This window comes from Ambystoma mexicanum, chromosome 4q (genome assembly GCF_040938575.1).
Source record: "Ambystoma mexicanum isolate Mex_15411 chromosome 4q, UKY_AmexF1_1, whole genome shotgun sequence".
Lineage (NCBI taxonomy): Eukaryota > Metazoa > Chordata > Amphibia > Caudata > Ambystomatidae > Ambystoma > Ambystoma mexicanum.
This window is the reverse complement of record NC_090928.1, coordinates 446,669,234-446,694,354: the sequence shown is the minus strand read 5'-3', so window position 1 is coordinate 446,694,354 and position 25,121 is coordinate 446,669,234. Positions and strand designations below refer to the sequence as shown.

The 25,121-nt window shown below is 44.0% G+C and overlaps 1 protein-coding gene across 4 annotated transcripts in view; it reads left to right on the top strand.

Moving 5' to 3' along the window:
- SANBR (SANT and BTB domain regulator of CSR) overlaps window positions 1-25,121 on the top strand; it is a 1,021,507-nt gene that overhangs the window by 343,875 nt on the left and 652,511 nt on the right. For all 4 annotated transcript variants that reach the window (XM_069608017.1, XM_069608018.1, XM_069608020.1 and 1 more), the window contains one exon: window positions 18,732-18,790. In XM_069608017.1, coding sequence (XP_069464118.1) covers window positions 18,732-18,790 — 59 coding nt within the window. The remainder of the gene's footprint in view (window positions 1-18,731; window positions 18,791-25,121) is intronic.

Here is a 25,121-nt window from a genome sequence, read left to right as displayed (position 1 = left end):
CAATGCTTACCAGAACTCTCCCAACGCCTTCAAACCAGTGAAGTAACTGGTATCTATGCGCCCCGGCAAGACACGCAGGATGGAGAGCTCATCTTTTACAAACATAAGGTGAGGTTACTAAGGGGATATCGGAGGTGATTAGTGGGGGAGAGCGAGAACAGTTGGGAGGCCATCACTAAAACCCACAGGTGGCTAATCCCTGTCTCCTCTTGCAGGAGAATACTTCTTCGGGTCCAGCAGACAAGACTAGGCGGGCCAGTCCAGACAGTCATCTCTGCACTATGCATCACGTTGACGGAGACCGCAGCTGTCCGGGTCCGATGGACACCCCTGTGAGGTCCAGGTGAGCGTAACAGTTACTCACCTTATGTCATCCTCTGTAACCAGCCGATACTTATAACCTTTGTTCTCGAACATACTTGAGAAGGGCAATCCCCATCTATATCAGACCCCCTTTTCGTTGAGCCATTTCGTGAGAGGCAGCAAGGATAGGTCCTGGAAAATCGTGATTCTGGTGGCCCCCTGCTGGATCACGCCCAACTTGCGAGTCTTCTCAAGGTTTCTCAGCTTCTCGGGGTAGTTGTGAAAATGAGCCAAGACAGATCTCTGGCCTTTTTGCTGATCCCCTTGGCTCTGTGAGCCCTATCAATCATCAGCTTGTCGATCGTGTCATCACCAAAGCCCCTTAGCTTCCTCCTAGATATATTTCCTTAAGTCCCTCTTTGCTTCATCCTTTTCCGGGAAACCAAAGAAGTGCATGTTGTTCCTCCACTTCCTGTTCTAGAAATCATCCATCTTTAAATTAATTTCGGTCTCTTCTTTCCAGCTCGGACAGCCTCATGTCCATCTGGGTCTCCAAGGCAGACTAATTATTCTTCACCTCCTGGATTCACTAATCAATCTTGTTGACTCGTTTGTCAAGTCTGCCACCAATATCTTCCCTTATTCCTTATTCCAACAGGGACACAATGTTCTTTTTTGTGGGCACCTGATCTCCAGATTCCTCCACCATTACCCTAGTAGATGCAAACGTAATCAAGGCAGAGGAACGGGGAAAGTGAAATTGCTGGAGCAAAGCTTTCCAGTCCTGTGTGGAGTAACAGGGACAAAAAGGCATGGTGCAGGGAGCCTCCTTCCCACTACCTCCGGAGGTCTCCACCGCCAAGTGCAGCACCCCACCCGAGGAGCTCACTGCCGAACAAAATGGCCACTTGTGGGGGGACCTAGAAATCCCTCGAGACGGCTGTGCGGAAATCTGTCCACTTTGATTTCTGGAGAGGGGCTGCTCTCTGTGAGGCGGGCGCGAAGCCAACAACTAGAGATCTGGGCAGAGGTGTGCCGACCCACCCCACAGCCCCCGTAATATGTCCACCCCATGATCAGGGCACCTCCTCACCTTCAACTCACGATTGCCTAGGAGCAAGTCCCGCAGGTGCACTCCCTGTGAGGAAGCCGAGTGGACACATCCCGCGGCGGTTCCCCCCCGACCACCCAATCAGGAACTTTGATGCTCCGCAACCTCTGTGGTAGACTCCCTGCAGGAGAAGTATCAGTACACAGCTCCCCAGCCGCCTCCTGGTCCCCTCAGGACCGCAGACATGGCTCCCTGCCACTCCGCCTGTGCACTCAGGGTTTGGGGGTGAGGGGTGGGGACTCCCAAGGCAGGAGAATCCCTCCTCTTCAGTTGTTTTGTCTCATGGGGGACGTGCGCTGAAGATTCTCTCAGCCTCTTAACTCACCCTCTCCACACTGTTGCCTCAGGGCTCCCCCACAGTGCTCTTGAGTGAAGTTCACTGTATCGTGAGCTGTGCCAGCCTTCCGCTCCTATAACTGGAGGCTGTCACCAAAGAGCAGGCCTGTTCCCTGCCTCCGGGCTCAGCTGTGCCTGCTCTGTCGACAACTTCCTTGCTCGTCCTCGAGCGCCTCTTTGCAGCTTGGAAACTAGGACCCGCCACCTTCTCCACCGGCCGCCACAACTTTCAGGACACTCCAAGTGGGGTTGGGCTCCACTGATAGGCTTGTTCGCCCTCTGGTTGTGGGGCACGAGAGCACCGCAGCCAAAATCCCAGGCCTGCCGGAGCAGTGCGGGCTGTCGCAGAGGAGCGAGGCAGGACCTCCCATAAATCGCCTCCTGGACCCCGCTCACACTCGACGTTCCTTGGGTCAAGCTGCTTCAAATTTCAAAATCAATACCCCCACACAATGCTTTGGGGGCTGCGTGGCTCAATTCTGTTCCTGGGGGGGATAAAAGGGGAGGGTCAGTAGCCTTTTTTGCCTGGGGCAAGCTGGAGCCTCACGCCAGTGATGTGGAAATCCTCGCGCCCCCTGGTGGCTTTCCAATCACAGCCTTTTTAAGGTCATGCCAAGCACAGGTGACATAGGATGTGGAGCGATACTTCTAGGCAGAATAACAATTTTTCAATGCAGACAAAACCAGGGAGTAATCATTCTGAGATTCCATATGACTGCCTGACTGACCTTTAAACTGACATGTCAACTCTTATAACTAATTTCCCTGTTTGGGTGTGTTTGACCGAATTTCTTTTGTTCACAGCAAACTGACCTCAATGTATCTGCTCGGGGCCCAATTTAAACACACATGCATTTTTTTTTTGTTGTGTCCCGCCTCCAATTTCCCGCACCCCTGAAATTGCAAAATAACAAACATGGGGAGCGGGGGACACCCCTGCAGCCCCTGCTCTCCAGTGTTGGAATTTTGAAATATATGCAACCAAATTGCCTCGAAGGCCAAATCACCCATGCAAAAAACGACCAAATTGGTCATTAGGTCAAATGTTTTGGGTCAAATAGGCTAATACCAATTTCCCCTGTCTCCATAACCAGCAAGACGGTTTACGTTCATTTGTAACTTGCAAGTCTATTGAGGGTTTTTCATACTAAGAGACCCCCTGGAGGTACCTGATGCCCCTGGAAAAGTGCATTTAAGGCATGATGGTTCACCACTTGCACCAGAATATGAGTCTCTGAGGAGCATCCCTGCCCGCAGATGAAAGCAAAATGTTTCCAAGACGGCGGAAGACTTTAATGAATGCTCTGGCTGTGGACCCATGCTCACACACCAAACAAGCAATGCAGGTGATCATTTTGTAGTCCCTTCATAGGACCACCAATCTGTGAGCTCACCTAAAACAACCCCTCAGTTGAAAATAGTCATATTTGCCAATGCGACAGACCAAACACCATCCAGCTTTCCTATTAAAGGGAGCAGGTGGTTACAGGTACTGTGGGAGTTAGGAGTTGAATGTGTATGGAGCAAGTTGATGGTTTGAGGAATGATGGGAAGAGAAAGAGAGGAACATGGTTAAAGGAGGAAATAGAGGGGGAAAAGATGATGTAGGAAGAGGAGCTAAAGAAAGAGGATAATAAGGGGATATCAAAATGGAGGAAAGGAGGAGAGAAAGGAGTTAGTAGAGGTGAAGGAGGAGTGGAGAAGCAGAGATTAAAAGTGTAGAGAAAAGGGGGGAGGAGAGCATATCAGCATGTGTAGGGGAAGAGCAGTTGGGAGGGGTGGAAAAAGAAAAAGAGGGAGAACATGTCAGTAGGGGAGAAGGATGTGGAGGAAGAGCTGAGAAAAAGGAAGTAGAGGAGAAAAGAGAAGTATGAGGAAAAGGGGTGGACCTGTTGCAATGGGAAAGGGGAGTTTAAGACCCCCCTGCGGATTGAGAAGGATGGGGTAAAATACCAGACAGAACAAAAAGAACCCCATTACCAAAGAGAAGAGGAAGGCAGAAGAATGACTTTGAGGTAGAGCGGGTTGGCTTGGAGCTGGATTTAAAATGCTGATCCAAAAGAAAACAACAAGTTGATAGCTTAATTAGGCAGACAGTAATTTATTTGTGAGCTTTCATGGTCTTGAACACTTCCTTAGACAAAGGTGGAATGGAGCATTTGAATAACATTAGAGCTTAAAAAGCCCTTCTGGGATTCCTTATTTCATTATCTGTGTCTTTCTGTGTACCTGATTTGTATCTTGTTCAGAGAGACATGCATTACAGATATTCAACACCCTCAATCCCCCATCCCCCGCAGACATTGCAGTCTTCAAGGTTTGAATGATAGACTGTTACGTGGGGCAGAGGTCAGTGGAACTAATGAGAAGGAAACAAAAAGAAAAGAAATATACACAGCCCACCATTCCACTGCTCACAGGAAGGAAGAAAGGGGTGGGATGGTGTCAGTCAGGGTAGGTGCAGTCCTGTTGAAGCTTGTGTTATGCTCACCTGGTCTCTGCTGAGGCGTTGGGGCATGGTTACAGCCCTCCCTGAACTTGAATCACCCCCTTCAGGCCTCTCCCTCAGTAGAAAAGCTGTGAGCATGGTATGTGGTGATACTGCTCCTGCGTGGAGATAAGCGTGTGTGAGTGCGCCAATCTGTGATTGTTGTACCTCTCAAACCCTTCCCCCCCAAAGTACGGTTTCTGTGAGCATACGCCGGCCCTTAAAGCTCACCTGTGAATTATGGAAGATAAGCTCTCTGTCCTGCTACTTCTGGCAGGTATGCATCGAATGGGATCTAGTTCCTTCACTGATCCCTGATAAGCATTAGTCCAGTCCAGCTGTGAATATGCTTCTCCTTATGATTGGTAAGTCTTCCTTGAGCTCTGGTGATGCTGTTTGTTCTGTTTAATGTCTTTATATGTTGCTCCTATTTATGCCTGCAATAATGTCTCTCTTCTGTTTTCTTCCCTTAGATGGAAATGTGGCCTCAATGCAGATGTGAGACGCAAGACGCGGCCGGATGGAAGATGGATGCTAAAGCATGTTCGACAGCAGGTAAGCAATGATTTAAGGAAAAGCGCAAAGTATGGCGTAGCGCAACCTTAAGCTGACTATTTTTTCGATGTCTAACCTTGTCTTCTGTTTTTCCTTGCAGGCGCTGCTGTCGACAATGTAGCTTGTCGTGCTGCAGTGCCAAGATGAAGATTTCGGCATCCCGGAACGTGTAAAGATGAATACTTGGTTCACTGAAGAGATGTACAGGTAAGAACAGCTTCCCCCAGTTGGTCAGTATGCTGGCAGGAAGCAGGATGTCCAGGAAGCAGGATCTTCAAAGGTAAATCTGACCTCAGGCGACGGTGACCGTTACGCTGCCTTCAAGTGCAGAATAACGCAAAGTGTCTGTCTTGAGGATTGGGGCAGCTTATATAGCTGAGATCATGGGCATGCCCATTAGGGCTGGCTTACCAGCCACACCCTGCCACTCCTAGAGAGTGAGCACGTGCAAAGGCAATCCATTAGCAGCCATACCCAAGAATACACTTGGGGCTGCTTAATGGATGGAATGTTCAAGGTTAATGCATCCTGCTTAATGGATGGAATGTTCAAGGTTAATGCATCTGAAGTGCTATGTCCATAATAAAAGCTTTTTGGTGTTAAATGGATGTTCTTGTTTACTTTTGTTCATGGGCCTGGCACCAAAGGTGCCAGGACAGTGTCCAGCCAGGTCCCCTGTGCATGCAACCCCTGCATGCCTGTGCCCCTGACTTCATGACTTTGACAGCACTCCCCCCTCCCCAAGGCCCCTCTAAAGGGTCCTCCCAGTCCTGGTTTGGTGGGATTATTGCAATGGAACTGTGTGAGTAAATGCGGAGCATGGACGTGTTCACTGGGTTCCCTAGTTCGGTCTTAAGGTCTGTAACCTTTGCAGTCAATTAGGTAATACAATTTTGATCGAACCACCTTGGAGTCCAGGATGGATTTGACTTCATATTCTGGTTCTCCATCTATGACTTCGGGCTCTGGCAGAGAACTAAGCCGTGTATTGGATTTCATTGGTTTGAGGAGAGAGACCTGAAATACAGGGTGAATTTTCATGTGAGATGGTAACTCCAATTTCATGGCGACAGGATTGATTATTGACTTATAGGGGCCCAGGTATCTTGGGCGGAAAGCTCTTGGCCCCTTCAGGGGAATATATCTGGATGCTAACCACACCTTTTCTCCCATCTGGTAGGCGGGAGCTTCCTTCCGATGTCGATCAGCAAACAGTTTTTGTCTTTCCTTAGCCTTGGTCAGATGCTCTGTCGCCTCCTTAAGAACCCCAGTGATGGTTTTATGCAAGTTTTTTATGGCTGGCATTTCCAAGGTATCGGGTGGATCAAATACTGATGTCCTCAGATGTCTTCCGTGCACAGTGTAGAATGGAGTTTGCCCTGTGCTTGTGTGAACTGAGTTGTTGTATGCATACTCAGCTATCCAGAGTATATTTTTCCAAGAATCCTCGGACTGTTGCAACATACACCTGAGATATTGCTCTAAAGTTTGGTTGGTTCGTTCAGTTTGCCCATCAGTTTGAGGGTGATGGCTTGTGGACAACCGGAGATCGATTTTGGCAATCGTACAACACTTTCTCCAAAAGGCAGAAACAAATTGAGTTCCGCGATCAGATACTAATATTGATGGAAATCCATGCAATTGAACAATTTGCTGTAGGAACACAGAAGCGAGGGTTTACGCAGTCGGGAGTCCCTTCAGAGGGATGAAAGGGGCATTGTGGAGAATAAATCCACGACCAATATGGTATTGTATCCATTGCAGGGTAGAAGATCCGTGATGAAGTCCATCGACAGGGTATGCCAAGGTGGTGGCGGTACTGTTAGGGGATGTAGTAAGCCAGCAGGGTTCTGTTTCTGAGACTTGTGTTGTGCGCAGACACCGCAGGTTTCAATAAATTGGGCAATGTCTTTCTGCCAGGTTGGCCACGAGTAGTTTTGTTTTGGCTATTCCTGGGTGTCCTTCCACTAATGAATCGTGGTAATTTGTGATGATTTGCTTTCGCAGTTCTTGGTCTTGGACATATAATCGTCCTTGGAAATACGGTAGAATGTCTTCGCTGGTATACTGGTCACCTTTTAACAGCCATTCCTGTTGTGTTGATTGATCCATCGGGGATTGCAAACTGGTTCTTTGGTCATCCACACACGTGGTGGCAGCTATTCTGGTTTGAATCCTTTCCTCAGGAATTATGGCCACGGAGTTGGATGCTGTAAAAGCCTCTTTTTCTTTACTCATGCGTGATAGAGCGTCTGCTTTCCCATTGCGTACTCCAGGTCTATAAGTGATAATAAAATCATATTCCGCGAAAAAGAGAGCCCAACGAAGTTGACACAAGGATTGTGCTTTGGCGGTTTTCAAGTATTGCAAGTTACGGTGATCCATATGTCTGTGACTGTATGTCTCGCCCCAAGAAGGTAATGTCTACAGGCCTTGAATGCTGCTTTAATCGCCAGTAATTCCTTATCTGTGATTCGGTAAGTTCAACTCGGTGGCTGAAAATGTGCGGGACCAGAATGCGACGGGGTGTAGTTGTTCTGTTTCAGGGTCTCGTTGTGACAATACTGCTTCCATGGCTATTTTTGAAGCATCTGTCAACTGTAAGGTAGGTCTGGTCGTGGGTGTCGAAGGACTGGTGCTGTACTTCTGGAAGGCTTCTTCAGCTTCTGTCAACCAATGGAACTTTTGATTTTTCAAAACAAGGAGGTAATTGGATGTATAATTTGTGAAAACCCAGGTATAAACCGACAGTAAAAGTTGGCGAATCCGAGCATGCTTTGCACTCCTTTCATGGATGTTGGTGAGGGCCATTGGAGGATTGCATCCACCTTTCGTGTATCCATATGTACGCCTTGTGGTGTGAGCATGAAACCGAGAAACTCAACCTCGGTTACATGGAAAAAACATTTTTCCAACTTGGCATACAATTGGTGTTGTCAAAACTTCTCTAAGACTGCCCGGACATGCTCTACATGTTCTTCCATGGAATTTGAGTAGATAAGAATGCCGTCAATGTAAAAAAGAGCACAAAAGTCCAGTAGTTCATGGAGTACATCATTCATAAAGAATTGGAACGCTGCAGGGGCATTGCATAGCCCGAAGGGCATGACCTGGTATTCAAAGAGGCCATACTTCGTGCGGAAGGCCGTTTTCCACTCGTCTCCCTCTTTTACTCTTACAAGATGGTATGCTCCTCTTAAATCCAGTTTTGTGTAGATTTGAGCATGTTTCACTGAGATCTGGTATAAGTGGTAAAGGATATCAATTTTTTTTACTGTGACCTGATTGATGGCTCTATAGTCGATGCAAGTTCTTAAGTCCCCCTCCTTTTTAGGCACGAAGAATAAGGGCGAGGAGGCAGATGACTTGGACAGGCGAATGAAACCCTTAGCCAGGTACTGATCCAGGTAAGTTCTAAGATGCTGATTTTCCTGTTCTGTCAGAGCGTAAATTCGGCTGCAAGAGATCTGGGCTCTGGGTACAAGATCTATTTGACAATTGTAGGGTCTGTGTGGGGGCAGAACGTTGGCTTGCTCTTTTTTGAAACATCCTGGTAATCTTGGTATTCAAGAGGTAAGTAGCTGATGAGGCCCAACACAATTCCTTTCTTCGGTTTCAGGTTGGTGTCATCTTTTTTGTAACATGTGTCGGCTCAATCATGAGAACATGTCAGAACTAATTTTTGCCAGTCGATCCTAAGATTGTGTGTCTCCAGCCAGGGCATTCCCAATATCATCTGGAACTGAGGAGCACTGATGATATCGAAAGTAATGTCCTCTTGATGCCCGTCCTGACACAGAAGCTTGACTTTGTCGGTGTATTGTGTCACTGGGCCGGATGATAGTAGCTGAGAACCATCCACAGCTGTGACGTTTTCCGATGTATGCTTCTGTCGTAGAGGAAGGCCTATTCGGAGAGCCAAATCTTGGTCAATGTAGTTACCCACAGCTCCACAATCAATATATGCCTCGAAGGCATGTATTTTTGATGGTTGCTTGTGATTCACCAAAAGCACTGGAAGGACTAGATGTGAGGTCTGTACGGATTCCTTTTTCATGCTCGACAAGCGGACCCCTACACTTGCCGGGCATTGGTGTTTCCCGAGTTCTTTTCTTCTTCTTCATCAGTTTTGTCTGTTGCCCCAACCGTTTTTTTGGGGGGTTTACCGGGCAGTCACGGAGGAAGTGACCTGCTTGTCCACAATATAAGCAAAGCTGTTGTCTTCTTTTTTCCCTTTCTGCTTTGGTAAGGGGACTTCGTAATCCATCAATTTGCATTGGCTCAGACTGTTCATGTGGTTTAGTCTGATTCTCACGAGGTTGTACATAAACTGACCGTCCCTCTGATCTAGTTCGATCCATTTTTCGATTCTGCAACCTATGATCCAGTTGCATCGTCAGGTCTATGTAGTCCGCACACCTCTCATGGGGATTCACCACTTGTGCCAACACCTCCTTAAGTTCTCCACGTAACCCTCGGTAAAAGAGTGTAGTATACTTCTCTGGCCAATTGGTCTGGGCTATGAGACGATTGAAGTTTGCAATTTAGGTTAATAGATCTTAACTCCCTTGTCTGAGTGACAATTCGTTGTCCAGAGCTTGTCCTTGAGTATGACGGGCAAACAATTTATCCATATCATGTTGGAAACTCCCAAATTTCAGGAGTAAAGGGTCATCTTGATTTACCAAAGGTATAGACCAGTCCGCCGCACTACCTCCTAAATACGAGAGTACAAACACCACTTTGACTTGGTCATTAGGAAAGGCTCCTGGTCTGCACAAGAAATGAAGGCGACATTGGTTCATAAATACAGCGAACTTGTTTGGGTTGCCAATGAAGCATTCGGGAGGGGCTAGAGGCACTGCTCCTGGAAGAACCACCTGAACCGGTGTTGATTGTGGTGTGGAAGAATGAGAAGAATGGGCCGCTCCAGGCAGTGGAACCTGTCCTGTTCGTGCTTGTAGCATTTGTCTTGCCAATTTGTCAGTTCTTTCTCAAGTTACACTAAAATCCCTCCGTAATGCATTGGTTTGCTGTCTTGAAGCATGTACTTCAGCCCGTAATTCCCCTAGTAAGAGGGCTAACTAATCTGTTTCTGAAGTTTCCATAACGCCCAGGCAGAGAGTATTAGAGGCTTCACGTTCTGTTACGCTCACCTGGTCTCTGCGGAGGCGTTGGGGCATGGTTGCAGCCCTCGCTGAACTTGAATCACCCCCTTCAGGCCTCTCACTCAGTATAAAAGCTGCGAGTGGTGGTACGTGGTGATACTGCTCCTGCGTGGAGATGAGTGTGTGAGTGTGCTAATCTGTGAATGTTGTACCTCCTGAACCCTTCACCCCAAAGTACGGTTTCTGTGAGCATACGCTGGCCCATAAAGCTCACCTGTGAATTATGGAAGATAAGCCCTCCGTCCTGCTACTTCTGGCAGCGGTGCGTCAAATGGGATCTAGCTCCTTCACTGATCCCTGATGAGGATTAGTCCAGTCCAGCTGCGACTATGCTTCTCCTTATGATTGGTAAGTCTTTCTTGCGCTCTTGTGATGCTGTTGGTTCTGTTTAATGTCTTTATATGGTGCTCCTATTTATGCTTGCAATAATGTCTCTCTTATGTTTTCTCCGCTTAGATGGAAATGCGGCCTCAATGCAGCTGTGAGATGCGAGACGCGGCCGGATGGAAGGTGGATGCTACCGTGATGTTCGACAGCAGATAAGTGATGGTTTAAGGAAAAAACGCACAAAGTATGGCAAAGCGCAACCTTAAACTGACTATTTTTTCGATGTCTAACCTTGTCTTGTGTTTTTCCTTGCAGGCGCTGCTGTCGACGATGGAGCGTGTTGTGCTGCGGTGCCAAGATGCAGATTTCGGCGTTCCGGAAAGTGTAAAGGTGAATACTTGGTTCGCTGAAGAGATGTACAGATAAGAACAGCTTCCCCCAGTTGGTAAGTATGCTGGCAGGAAGCAGGATCTTCAAAGGTAAGTCTGACCTCAGGCGACGGTGAGCGTTCCGCTGCTTGGAAGTGCAGAATAACGTGAAGCGTCTGTCTTGAGGTTTGGGGCAGCTTATATAGCTGAAATTGTGGGCAGGCCCACTAGGGCCGGCTTACCAGCCACACTCTGCCACTCCTAGAGAGTGAGCACGTGCAAAGGCAATCCATTAGCAGCCACACCCAAGAATACACTTGGGGCTGCTTAATGGATAGAATGTTCAAGGTTAATGCATCCTGCTTAATGGATGGAATGTTCAAGGTTAATGCATCTGAAGTGCTATGTCCATAATGAAAGCTTTTTGGTGTTAAATGGATGTTCGTGTTTACTTTTGTTTATGAGCCTGGCGCCAAAGGCGCCGGGACAGTGTCCAGCCAGGTCTCCTGTGCATGCGACCCCTGCATGCCTGTGCCCCTGACTTCATGACCATGACAGCTTGGTATGCCAGACTGGCCGCTTTGCAAGATCAGTGGTGGCACAGTCATCCATGGTGCTCATTTAGGACTTCACATGAAACACTTCAGAAAACATTGTGGTCATACTGATTATATTGAGCACTTAAAATAACCAGAATTGAAATCATAGTGTGTTTCATCGAATATATGTATTTTAATTCTTTATAAATACTGAACAATAATATAATCACTTCAACTCTTGGAAAACATGCTCCTTTTGAACAGTAATAAACGCTGAAAAGTAGAGATGCAATTAAACCGAGAGATTGCACCACATGTCAGCTGGGTACTCAGCGAACTGTTGGCAGGGTTTGATAAAGTGCGGTTTCTCTATCATATGGCATGTGCAGCAAAGTGAATCACTTTTGGAAGGAGCTGCTGTCTAAAGTTAAAGATATCACAGGTCTGTCACTACCAATGGATCCCCGGGTGGTATTGCTCAGGGATTCAGCGGGCCAGGCATTCCCCTTGTCTGGTCCGGTGACTGTTGATTGGGCACTTTCTCCTTGCAGCTAAGCTGACCATTGCCCGAAACTGGAAATCCGTTGAAGCCCTGATTGCCCAGATGTGGTGGGTGAAAGTGCGGGACATTCTGGTGGCAGACAAAATCACTGCGCCGTATGAAGTGAAATATTAAAGTATGTAACTATTTGGAGGCCTTTTATTGACTTTCCAGAGAAATACCTGGCCATGGTTGTGAAGCTTACGCTGATTTGGCAATTCTCATTGTTGAAATACCTGTTCTGCAGGGCGAGTGGTAAGCTCTGAGTGTGGAAAAGGGGGCCGGGGGGGGGGTGTGGGCCTTTGTGATTTGGGCAATGCGCTATGAAATATGGAGCTCTGTAAATCCTGACATTACGTATATATGATGTATGATTTGTGTGTACATGCTATTTCCCATGGTATATTAAATAAACCCTTTTCGAAGAAAAAAAAGATGCAGTTAAAAACTAAGAACATGTACCATCTGCAATTAACGATCCACGTAAAGCATAGCATTAACATTTAGAACGATTACCTTAACATCAATCTCAGTGTGAGGCAGCCAAAAGAAAGCCCGCTGGATAATGGCGATATATAGAAGGTAAGATAAACAAGTAGTAATGAAAGTCAGCACGAGTTTTGGTATTATTTTGCTGTTTATACTGGCTTATTTTAGATCTTTGTTTTCCTTAGGCTTTTTTGTACTTTTTTTTTGTTTTGTTGGGATGACAAAGCTGTTTTTATTTTTATAAATGAATAGGAAGCAAAGCCGTTTCGAAATGAAATTAACAGATCTATTTTATAACTTTTCTCTTCACCACCAAGGGCCTCATCAGGGGGTGGACGGAGCAGTAAAAATGCAGCGGTAATGCCATTGCCACCACATTACTGCTCCAGTCAATCTCAAGTTTGTGGAGACTCAGAGGATTCTCTGAGCCGGGGGTAAATCCGCCGACTTTCCACCCATTTTTGTGCACATAGCTCCACTGCAATTGCGCCGAAAATGCCGCATTGAGTCCTAGGGACTCGAGAAAAATGGGGATTTACTGCACAGCCGCAACTTGGGATCCGGCACTAATAGCCCTGGACCAAGTTGCTGTAACACTAATTGCGTTATGCACTATCCCAGCCGATTTACCGCCAGGATATCGCCACTTGTGATGAGGCCCTAAGACTGCAAAAAAGTTATCTAAATTCACAATAACCTGTGAAGTTCACTTTGCTGTTGCCAAATGGGCAAAGCTTGACTGCTTGCAGGAAATACTTTAAAATTACAAATTATGTCTTGGTGTTTTCATATTCTAGTTCTGTTTATGGAGGCTTCTTTTTGGGTTTTTTAGAAAGTGTGCCAACTTTTTCTTTTTTTTTTAGCTGGCATAGCAGTTGGTTGATTTAGCTTGACACTGATGGCATTTTGCCTCACTAGAAGAGCGCTCTGAGGGTGAAGCACACTGCGTTCATTAGCAAACTGCAAATCAAACTTGTCACTAAAAGCTTTTCTGCACATATTAGGGAAAATGTGTTTATCATCTTTAAAACTTTCCATTCAAGAGTGTCGCAAATCTTACTCCATACATACGAAAATCGTCCTTTTTATCCTTTTTTAAAATTTGCTATTACACTTTACGTTAAAGTATATGACCATTTCGATTTTATTGTAAATTATGTGGTTTTGGGTGAATCGCGCTCAACCTGCTTGTACTATGGTAAATAGTAAAATCTAAGAAATCCATCCATTCCCATCATGTAAATGCTGAAAAATTGTTTAATTCTCATTAGGTCAGCCGACACTTGTTTCGACCTGGGTCGTTTTCAAGGCCTTAGTAAACTGTTTTAGATGTGATCACCGTAAGGTGCGCATTGGCGTCTGCTACGGTGCAGTCTTGAAGTGATCTATAATATTGTGTACTAGAAGGTTTGGATGCCAAGGTGATCTTTCAATTTTTGGCGCATTTCTGCGAAGAATCTTGTAGATATAGTGAGAGATATAGTGAGAAATCCTGGGATATTTCCCCAATATTGTTTTCACAAGCCAAATATTATGCCCATAAATAATGGGATCTCCAGCAGCCAAATCAATGGGTTAGATCCCTATGCCACCTATCATCCACAGAGCAGAGGCACAACCAGTCATAAGTCTTGCCTTTAACTTGTGGAACGCGGTGTGGTAAGTTTGTGTCAAATCCATATTGGGTTTGTTTTTCATCACATTCATGAGGAAGGGGCAGGGTCTGGCATGAGAACTGACAGTCATTTTTTTTCAGCAATCATTTTCAGTATGACAACATTGATGGAACTTTGACAAGTTTGGCATTAGTGTTGCAATTTTGCCACATCCATTGCGTTCCAAATGTGGTGATGTTTCATGAATGAAAACAAAAGTTAAGTAGAGGAAAGCCTTTTCCATTTTGGTATGTAAAATTCAATTTAACGAATTAGCAACAGATATAAGAAAATATTTTTGTGAGCAAGCACCAAGCAGTGTGAAACATGTTGCTGTTCCTTTTTTCTTCCTCCACGAGGCTCTGGCTAATAATACATTGAATATTTTATTTACCTTGTTTGCTTTTTTTATTTAAAGAGCGCAGTTTTCCCACCGAGTGTGGGTTTGTTGGCGTCATATATAAGTCATAGGGTCACTTCTGTGCCCCTTCTTAAATACCAGAATTACCACTGATCGCTTCCAGGAAGGGGGCATAGGTCCCTGTGACTTATTAATGGTCATTGAAAAGGCTAAACGTATAGGAAACTGTCTTCTTTTGAATTTGAAAGGCATATTTGTTTCAGATGGACTGAGAGGTATGCGTGGTATAAGAACATTATCCAAATTTAATCCATCGATTACACGGGCCTCTATGATGTGTCTTTGTCGATGTGTAATTGTCAACCTTGTTCCATTGCAGAGTCCCCTTGATGGCATAAGATTGCGTAGTAGCATATTTAAAGCACCTACTTTCAGTTTTAGCTTGTGAGGAGGCATTCATCCTACAGCATGTCGCTCATAAGAGACTGAAATTGTGAGCCGGTAATTAACTGTTCATTGTCACTGGAACCTCTGTGCCCTGTGTGAATAGAGGTAGAGGTGAAAAGTAGTAACTTGAAATTCTTCTGAAGATTTGCGATAATGGAAGGTGAAGGTGACAGCGTAGAACCATGCTCATTCTGTTTGTTAAAACTATAGCTGTTGGTGTAATGGAGGGCACACAGAGGTGCACTTTGTCATTTGGCCAGCAGAGGGCAGCCTTCACTGATAAATTGCATTAGCTGAGTACGGAAACATACCTAAGCGTAATATATAAATAAAATCATATAATAATTCTCTGGCCTGCGTTTTATTGACTATCTTTTTATCAAATGGCAAGGCAGTGAGAAGGATTGGAATGAGTTTGTACACATACTAAATGTGAACCAGTTGAATCTAAAGTTCACTGAAACACACAGTCGAGATTCTATAATTTTCCGAGATGTGTTGGTCAAACAAGATAAGGGTGAACTTATTACTGAACTTTATAGAAAACCAACGAGTTCCAACACACCACACTTTGCAGGCAATCATCCTCCAACTTTGAAGTAGGGTATTCCTTATGGAGAATTCATACGAATTTGACGTAAATGTTCATAAATGGAATCCTTTCATCGAGAATGCAGAATTACAGCACAGAGTTTCTGCAGTCAACAGTATCCCAAAAGAATACTAGAATGTGCCTAGATAAAAGCTTGCAACTTGAGCAAGGACCATTTACTGTTATCCACATGCAAACCAGAGGGGATTGAGAAAAATTAAGAAATTCGATTTATCCCTGCACATGGAGCGCACTCTAGCTATATTCGACAAATTTTCCATCGCGAATGGCATGTACTTAAACTAGATGAGAACCTGACATCATAAATCGGAGAAAGTGTCAACATAACCTTTCGGAAGTCAACCTCATTAAAGGATTGTCTAATTTTCAGCTACAGGCATCCAAAAAATGGTGAATCAAGGAAACACTTGTATAAGCACTTGGCCATGTGGGGTTTTTAAATGCTCTAGGTGCAAAGCTTGACCATATGCGAATGGCTGATTGAGTTACAAACATCCGGTACTCTGACATGAAGTCAAGATTAATTAGAGAATGACTTGCAATACGACATGTGTTGTTTATGTATTAACCTGTTCGTGTGACACATGGTATGTTGGAAGCACATTTGGGAAATTGAAACTACATATTTTGCAGCATATTAGAGCAATAAAGAATGTGGATCCTTCGTATCCCATGGCACAACATTTTAAGGACAAACATGGCGACAAAATTGAAGTTTTGGGATTTTTTGGTATTTATTACATCAAAAAGCCACCCATAGGGGGAACCGCAAGTTACAGTTGCATCAGTTGGAAACCAAATGCATTTTAGATTGTTAGACTAAGAAACCTCAAGACCATAATTCGGATGAGGATACACTTTCTTGGGGAACATAAGTGTTCTATATATTTCTGCATGCACTTTAGGCTTCCTTGACTGTTTTAAAAACCATAGAAATTCTGGAATCTGAGTATTTCAGTTGTTTTAAACTATTTTGAACTATGGACATTCGAAGGTGTTTTCCTTAGTACTCTCTTGATGTATTGTCCACTGGTTGGTTTGTTTGCTTTGTTTCTCTCTCCTTCCTGTGGTCCTTTGGGGGTTCCCTTTGACTGTTGTAGCTTTACTGTGACTGATGTTAAGCAGGCAAAACTGTTATTTCATTTCACTATATTGTGCAGATAGAGTGGGTTGTGTGAATATTTAATGGAGAGGTTCTTTACTTGGCCCATCCATGCTTTTTTTGGCACACACAATATACTATGTAAGCGACGGGTGTGAGTTTCATGAACATTTTATTTTCAATTTTATTTTTATTCTTATTAATTTGTTGAGGGTCCACCTGTTGTGTAATATGGTATGAATAGTATGGCAAATCTCAAGAGTGAAACATTGACAGCAATGGCCAGTGAAGATACTTTAGCCAACACATCCTGATTAATTAATAAAAATACAGGAGGTATAAACATTGGTTCATTTAGTTAGATATATGGTTCATGTTTGCAGCACATATTGAGTGCCTCTGGCATGTACAATGAGCGTAGACATGCATTTTAACCATGAGGTCAACAAATTATCTTTTAGTTAGCAAATATCGCTAGGCGCCAAATTGATATCTTGATTTATTAGTATTTCGATAATGAAAGCAGGTGGGACTGTGACGCAATGGCACTACTTTTACAATTGCTTTATTAGAAATGTGTTTTTGATAAACGTGGTTTCACGATTTTTGTGATCATTGTAAATCAATAATATGCACTGAAGCACATGCACATTGATGATAATGCTGGTGGCAAGTTTTATGATCAGCAAATGTTTATTTGGTTTTCTTGAAACTCATGCATTTACAAATTTGTTTTGGGCTTGTTATATCCAATGGCATGCTTTGATATCTTGTGACTGTGCTTTGACATGAGTTTCTCTTGTATTTGTATTCTGCATTAAGCTTATGGAGAAATGAAATCCACTATGCATGTTATTAACATATTGAACTTCTGTCATCAAGTGTTGGCTGTTGAAAAATATGGATGCAGTATGCACTTTATGATGAAATGTTGTGAAAGGTCCTTATGGCTAACGTATGGTTACTTGTTTATATATCTTTTGAACCTCATGAACTTGCACTTTCGGATTCATTGTATATCCAATGGTATGTTTTGATATTATGTCACTGCGCTTTGATATGAGTTTTATTTGTATTTGCATGTTTTATTGTTATTAAGTTGACAGGGGAATGAAATGCATTATGCACTTTTTTTCAAAACAGAATTTCTGGTTTCCAGTGGTTGGTGTAGAAATGTAGATGCACTATGCACTTAATGATAAAATATTACAAAATCATGAGTGGGGCAAGTTTACTCCACCAATTATATTTCGGAAGAAATATGCACATTGCACTTTATCAGTTGACAGCTGGCCTTATTGCAATGACCAAATTGGATTCTTACACCAGACTAACATTAGCTTACGCAGGGATTAGAAAGCTGTGCAAATATGGCGGCTATGTTTACGATGCAATTTCAATGTGTAGATTTGCCAAAGAAACAAATGAGGGTTTCAATACCACTAGACAACCATTGAGTCCATGCTAGGCTATATAGAGTGTCCCCTAGAATATGATGTTGTACTTGATCAAACAGCCGCAGGGCTGTGAAACGTGTTGTACCGTGTGTCTTTTTTATAATTTGTGAAATGGATTAAATTATTTTTCGATATCTTCATTCCTTTGTGTGGATCTTCATTGATTCAGCGATTCAGCCGAGGAACTTTTTCTGAGCGTCTCCGGAGTGCGGTCCAAGTGTAATCTTTTCATTTTTTTTCTCTCCATTTTTCTCTCTCTTGTTCTCTTTCTCTCTCTCTCTCTCTCTCTCTCTCTCCATTTTTCTCTCTCTCTCTCTCTCTCTCTCTCTCTCTCTCATATATATATATACAGGTATAATGTGTGTAGGGGATGCCATACATAGTTGGAATGTACATGATGCAGCGATTAGAAAAGGCACATCTTTGTGATCTTTCCTTCTAAAAATTTCAAAATTAAATCTTGAAATCAGGCAGCCTCTGCTTACTCAGCCTGTCTGTACACAATCATTCTGTACTTTTAAGGCCAGGTGGACTCCATGCAAGGAGAGAACAGGGGCAGTATTTAACCAGCTTTCCTAAACAATATAAAGATGCTGTAGTAGTTTTCAATTGAGGGCCATGGTATGTGTTTTGTTTTTGCCATTGTATTGCAGGTGCCTCCAGTTGCTGACTCCTAACCACCACAAGTATCTTTTATGGTAATATTAATATCCACAACTGAAAAGCTAATTTCAAAATACAAATACAGTATGATCAAAATAAACAATCTGTACTTAGGCCTAGCCCAAATTATCGAACTATATTTCCTTATTACTTGTAACAGTGTTTCCAGTAATAACATGTAGATTCTGTTTTTTTCTGTATTTTATAGAACCTGGAAATGTCATTTCAATCCTTATTTCTTCAGAGTTTTTAAAGATGGATTCTTTAGTAAGTATTCTGTTTGAATTGTTTTTCAAATGTCTTTAACAACTTGATAAGCATGCTTTGTTGAGAGAGAAATCACCTAATAACATTGAGCAAACATTGACTGTTGTCTTTAACTATGTGTACACAATTATTTGTACATTATCTGGAAAATCTACCTCAGCCATTGATTCTTCTATTAACACACACTGAAGATAAATGAATGGTGTATGCAGTGTTGGGTAGATATCCAAGGGATTGTCCCTTGACAAACAGCAGAAATTGTTGAACGACACTGCCAAAACCTCAGTCAAGTGTAGAAGTCTTTGCAACCATCTCTTACGCGATTATCTGAATGTAATAGAATCTAAGGGCCAACTCGGCTAGCATCTTTTCCTATGCTTGTAAAACACGTAACCAACGCTCTGGTCCTAACCACATCTGTGTCCATTTTTTTGCATACATATTTTGAATGTAAATCTATTTTAAATATGGAACCTCTAATGCATAATACAAAAGTTTGCATTGACTTTTCTTTCATAGTTCAGTTGTTCGTTCTGGATGCTTCCAGTTTTCTTCCTTTGCTGACAGTACAAGGTGGGCTTAGACATGCATATTCTTTTAGCTTTCGATTATGTTGCTTTACCCATCCCATAAACGTAATGAGCAGCATCTAGGAGGGCATGTCGGAGCAAGGTTCGAAGTATGTACATATTTCAGGAGGAGTGGACCAGATTTCATGAATAGTTTAATTTGGCCCTGTCACAAAAGATCATCCTCTCACAAAGCAATGGGTGCCGTACCTTTTGCCACTATAATTAACCGATATCTGCTTGTGGCCTTCATCAGAACAACACTAGACCTTGCTTGCCAGCAGTGAACTGCAAATGAAATGTTTGGCCTAAGCTAAAGCGAAGAGAGTCTAGCCCATGAATCAGAAGCACCAATTATATTACCTATGGGAGCACTAGGACTTCTTGCTATATGTTAGACCAAAAGCAACACACTCTTGTGCGCTCCACAGATGGTGTTAGAGATCCTTGGCTCTTCCACAGTTCCTCCAGCAGAGAGGGGACAGCGCCATATCAATTTTGTTGAGTCTTTTCCTGGGATATATAAAAGCAAACTAGCATAACAAAACAGAACATCTGGCCATTATCATATATTTTGACAGATAATTAAAATAAGGCACAGTGATGTAGTAGAGAGATTTGCAGGGGGAGCTGGGATTTTAGCCCAGGTTTACTGGTTTTGCAGTTAGTAACTCAGACAGTAGACTACATCTCCGTCCATCCAATCTTTACGTTTACAGTAGCGTATACTGCTTTCTGCACCGTTGTTTTTCAAAAGCTTATTTATATTTAATTCTATGTGTTCAATACAGCCTATTTGCAAAGCACAAAACCAATTCAATCAACTTTCCCATGCATAAGAAATCTTTATAGAAACAAGTAAAGCACAATAAAAATAATTCCATTTGCAAAGGCGAAACAGCACAACAAGAACTTCATATTGTGAGGGGTCAGTAATGCGAGGCGGACAACTGCTAGTTTTCTCAGTACTTGACATCTTATTATAAAGACAAATTGCAAAGAAAATCTAACCAAGCTTACTCTACCAGGGGATTCCCTACCTAGTGTAGGATCTAAGGGAACATCTCCTAGCATACACAAATCTGTCCCTCACACTAAACACCAAAACAATTAAAACAAAGCAAAAGCAGCATAAATAAAAGTTTACAAAATAACCAGTGTCTTGGATGACCTCTACTTGCCCTGGGTAGATCTCGTTTCCCAATAATATCCAAAGTCAATTTCCATGGGTAAATAAAGTCTTAAATCAGTTCTTGAAAAGTTCCAAAGAAACAAATGCTCAATCAAACCAAACAAACACAAATCCACTGGGAACATTTCCTTCTTTGTTTGTTGAAAAGTTCCCTTCTCAAGTTCCACAAGGAAAACAGAACCAATGGTAATCCTGGATAACCTCCTTCCAGGATGGAATGGATAAAGTTAATAAAAAAAGTACCACTTCTGTTTTAACAATACTTCTTCTTCTGCAGCGTCTTTAATGTAACTTGTCAGGATGCGTTCTGCTTGGCAACTCCCTTCTGCCAATGATAGTGTGAAGGCAGGCTCCTTTGCCGCAGTCTACTACTAGTTCAAATACATTCAAATTGAAATGTTCGGACAAAATTATAGACAACCACAGTTCTACTGCTTCTGCTGCAGCGTGATACTTCGAAAAATATATGAGTAACTTAGACAAGACTCTTCAACCTCTACAGTTAGGCAAGGCACTCCTCTTTTCTGTATCATAAGAAAGGGCAGCCTCTTTGCCTCTTCCTTCTGTCTTACAGCTACCATTAATATCTGTCCTGTCTTATAGACGGCTTCTCTCTCTCAGCGTCAACAATCTCAGCTTCACAGATTCTTGTTTAGTTCTTTCAACAAGCACCCAACTTCTTTCCCCAGCTTCATATACACCTTCTGGCTTCCAATGGTTACTCTAAAGCAGTATCCCCACTGTTCCAGCCTTGGATAACCTTGTCACCCTTGTATCAGAGGGCTCTGGGTTTGCAACAACTTCAACACCTTCAAAGCATCGGTGTTCAGGTCTTAATTGGGCTGGTTTCACCTTAGAAAGCATCTGTCTACTGGCTTGGGAAATACTTGTTCTTTTTGTGTCTTCAACACCTTCTACAACTACTTGGTCATTGTCCTGAATGTTACAAGACTTCGGTTTCACTTTACAATTAAATTTAGGTATACACAATCTCTCTTTGATATTAAACTGCCACTTTAAGACTTGTGTGCCCTTTAATTCATGCAGCGTTCTGCTTTAACGGGAATCGGGAAACAGTTTCATACAAGCAACCTCTCTTTGCTGTTGAGCAGTCTTGTAACACTTGGGAAAGTCAGCTTCTACTTCTTTAAATGCTACAGATAACGTTCTCCCACTTAATAGGAGACACACAACCACTCTGGTAATAGTTTAAATGCAACAAAGGTCTTCTTTTGAATGGATTGTGTCCTCCCAATGTATTCCTCATCTTGTGAGAATTCGTTTTGCCAGCTTCGCTGCATCGGAAAATCTTTTCCGGCAGAGGGCGCTGTGCTCGAGGTTGTGGTGTCGAATACCCCTCGACAGGCTCTGTACCGTGTCGACGTCACCGATGGTATAAATGGCTCGAGCCGCGCCCGTTGGCTTCAGTTCCGTTTTTCCGATTGCTTCGCTCTCGCGAACGGCGCGCTTCAAGAATTTCTGTCAAGAAAAGGTCTTCTTCTTCGACCGCTTCGACTCCCAAGACGGGGTTTAAGAAGTGTATAATGACTGTGGATCGAAGATGTCCATCACTGATCCCCACCGTATCTGTTTGTGGTGTCTGGGCTCAGACCTTCGGACCGGCGACTGTGGCTCCTGTCAGTCTATGACGGAGAAGACCCTCCGTGAGACGAAAAGTACGTTAGCGGTGGGGTGGGAGGCGTCGAAGGGCTCTTCCAAAGCCTTATCTAAAAAACATAAAAAATCGTCCGACTCTAAGGAATCAGAACGACACAAAAAGCACTCGAAGAGATCCCCATCTCGTAGCAGGTCGAGACGATCTTCTTCGTCTTCCTCAAAAAAGCTAAAGAGGAGACATAGGTCTCGATCATCATCGTCCGATTTGTCAACAGAATTGGTTCGATGTCTGACTAGGTCGGATTCCCCTTCAAAATGGGAGAGCTTTAGAAAAAGAATGTTGCAGGTCTTTGAGAACGCGGCGTTGACCCCCTCGAAGAAACCTCAGAAAAACCAGACCCCGGTTGCTCCTTTGGATGACGCAGGGAAGTCGGGAACTACAACGGTTAAACCTAGTAGTACCCATAGATCTCGAGTCGACAAGTCGTCGAGAGATCCTCGAGGATCGAGTGCCTCTCCGATCCCTCATAAGAAACAAAAAAAAGTCAGATGCAATTTCATCGACGCCATCGGCGCCGACAGCTCCGATGCCGAAGCCTGGTTCATCTTCAACACCTCTGTCGAAGGCTTCGTCGAATGTGTCGAAAGTTCCTTCGACTCCTTCGAAGACTACCTCGAAGAAAACACTGATTTCTTCGACAAATTATGAGGAGGAAGAGAGAACGTTTACGCCCTTACCAAGATCGGACTTCTTTAAGTCCATGTCTTCAATTTTTGAAGAATCTGGTTCAGATGATGAGGAGGGCACTCCTCTTGGAGTAAAATATGGAACTAGACAAGTTCCAGAGGAACTCATAAATCCTGAGACAAAAATTAGAGACCTATCTGAAACTCTGCAGACACATCATCCGAATTGGAGTTTGCTGCAACTGACCCTGCAGAACATGCAGACTCAGGGTATAGGAATTTGATGAGTAGGGTGATTGAGTATATGGGTTGGGGAAGAGCCTCCCCTACATTTGAACAAGATGATATGACTGATTTTATAGTCAGAGGACCCCGGAAAGATCCGGTTCTCCCCTTTCACACGGCTTCACAAAGAACAGTTGAGAAAAACTGGGAAAAACCTGATAGCATTGCTGCAGTAGACAGCAATCTCCCAAAAAAGTACAGAACTTCGACTTCTGACCCAGAATACCTAAGTAGACACCCTACTCCAGAAAGCTTGGTTATTCAGGCAGGCAGCATACCCAACCATACCTCCGGACAGGGAGGATAAAAAGATTGATGCCTGGGCTTGTAAGGTTTTTACTTCAGGTTGCATGGCCTTGAAATCTACCTATGTCACCTGTACCCTGGCCAGGTTCACACATACCCTGTGGGAATGTATTTTGGCGGCAGCTGAGCATATTCCAGAAGGCAATAAAAGGGAAGGCTTCCTGAATATAGTCAATGACGGTAAATAGGCAATGGGGGAATGCCTCCAGTCTGGACTGGATACTGCTGATAGTATTAGCAGATCCATGGCATCAATCACAGTGCTACACAGATTTGCGTGGTTGATAAAGTCGGGGTTTGCACCAGATGTACAGACCAGGCTTCTCAACATGCCCTTTGATGGCTCGAGGCTGTTTGGTAGTAAGGCTGATGAGAGCCTGGAAAAACTACAGACCTCGAAAGCGGCAGCAAAATCCCTTCGTGCCTCCATGCGACAGCCTCAGAAACCATATTTGGACTCATCTTCCTGGAGGGGTCGTTCTTTTCGATACTACTCCTCTGTGGGTAGAGGAAGAGGACAGGCTTTTTAAAGGGGTAGAAGAAATGTCACTCGTGGTGGACGAGCAAAGACTACAAAGCCATCTACAAAGCCATCTTCTATGCCCTCAGCCACTCCTGCAGCCGCCTCCAAATCACTCTGAGGTCTTATCATACAAAACACCAGTGGGAGGCAGGATCTCTCAGCATCTGAAAGAATGGCGAGGCATTACTTCAGATGCTTGGGCACTGGAAACAGTAGCCCAAGGTTACTGCCTTCCCTTCCTAAAAAGACTGCATGATCATCCACCGGGAGCCAGCTCTACCAATATTCCAGACCCACTCCTTTGGCAGGAAGTTATAACCCTGCTAGAGAAAGGTGCAATAAAACATGTACCTGTAGCGCAGAGGAACAAAGGTTGGTACTCCCCCTATTTTCTCATCCCCAAAAAGGACGGAGGATTGAGACCATCTTGGACTTGAGAAAATTAAACAAATTCCTCAGGAAGGACAAGTTCAAGATGGTAACCCTTTCTCAGATCCTTCAGGCTCTCCAGCTTCAAGACTGGTTGGTATCATTGGACCTTCAGGATGCTTATTTTCATGTGCCGACCCATCCCAAGCACAGAAAATACCTGAGGTTGGCAGTTGGCGGTTCTCACTATCAGTTTCGAGTTCTGCCATCCGGGCTGACCTCCGCTCTGAGGGTTTTCACCAAGCTGATGGCGGTTGTGGCAGCGAGTCTCAGGAGAGGGTGGATTCACGTATACACCTATCTAGACGATTGGCTAATCAGAGCACGTTCCCCAGGACAAGCTCAGGAACACCTGTCGATCACCTGCCACTTCCTCCACAACCTGGGCTTCTCCCTCAATTTCAGGAAGTCCCACATGGTACCATCCCAACAGCTCCAGTTTATCGGAGCAGTCTTGGACACTTCCTCAGGGAAAGGCTCGCCACCCGAGATGAGAGCTCTCCACATCAAGCAGATGGTAAAAAAATCTAGAAAGCCCAGCATATGCCGGCCTTCGATTTCCTGAGGTTGCTCGGCCTCATGGCATCCTGCATTTTTCTGGCCAGATTGAGAATGAGATCCCTGCAAATGGGCCCTCAGAACTCAGTCGTCCCAATTATCGGGGAATATGTCAGATCTTCTGCAAGTCCCGAGCACAGTTGCTCAGGATCTTTCATGGTGGGC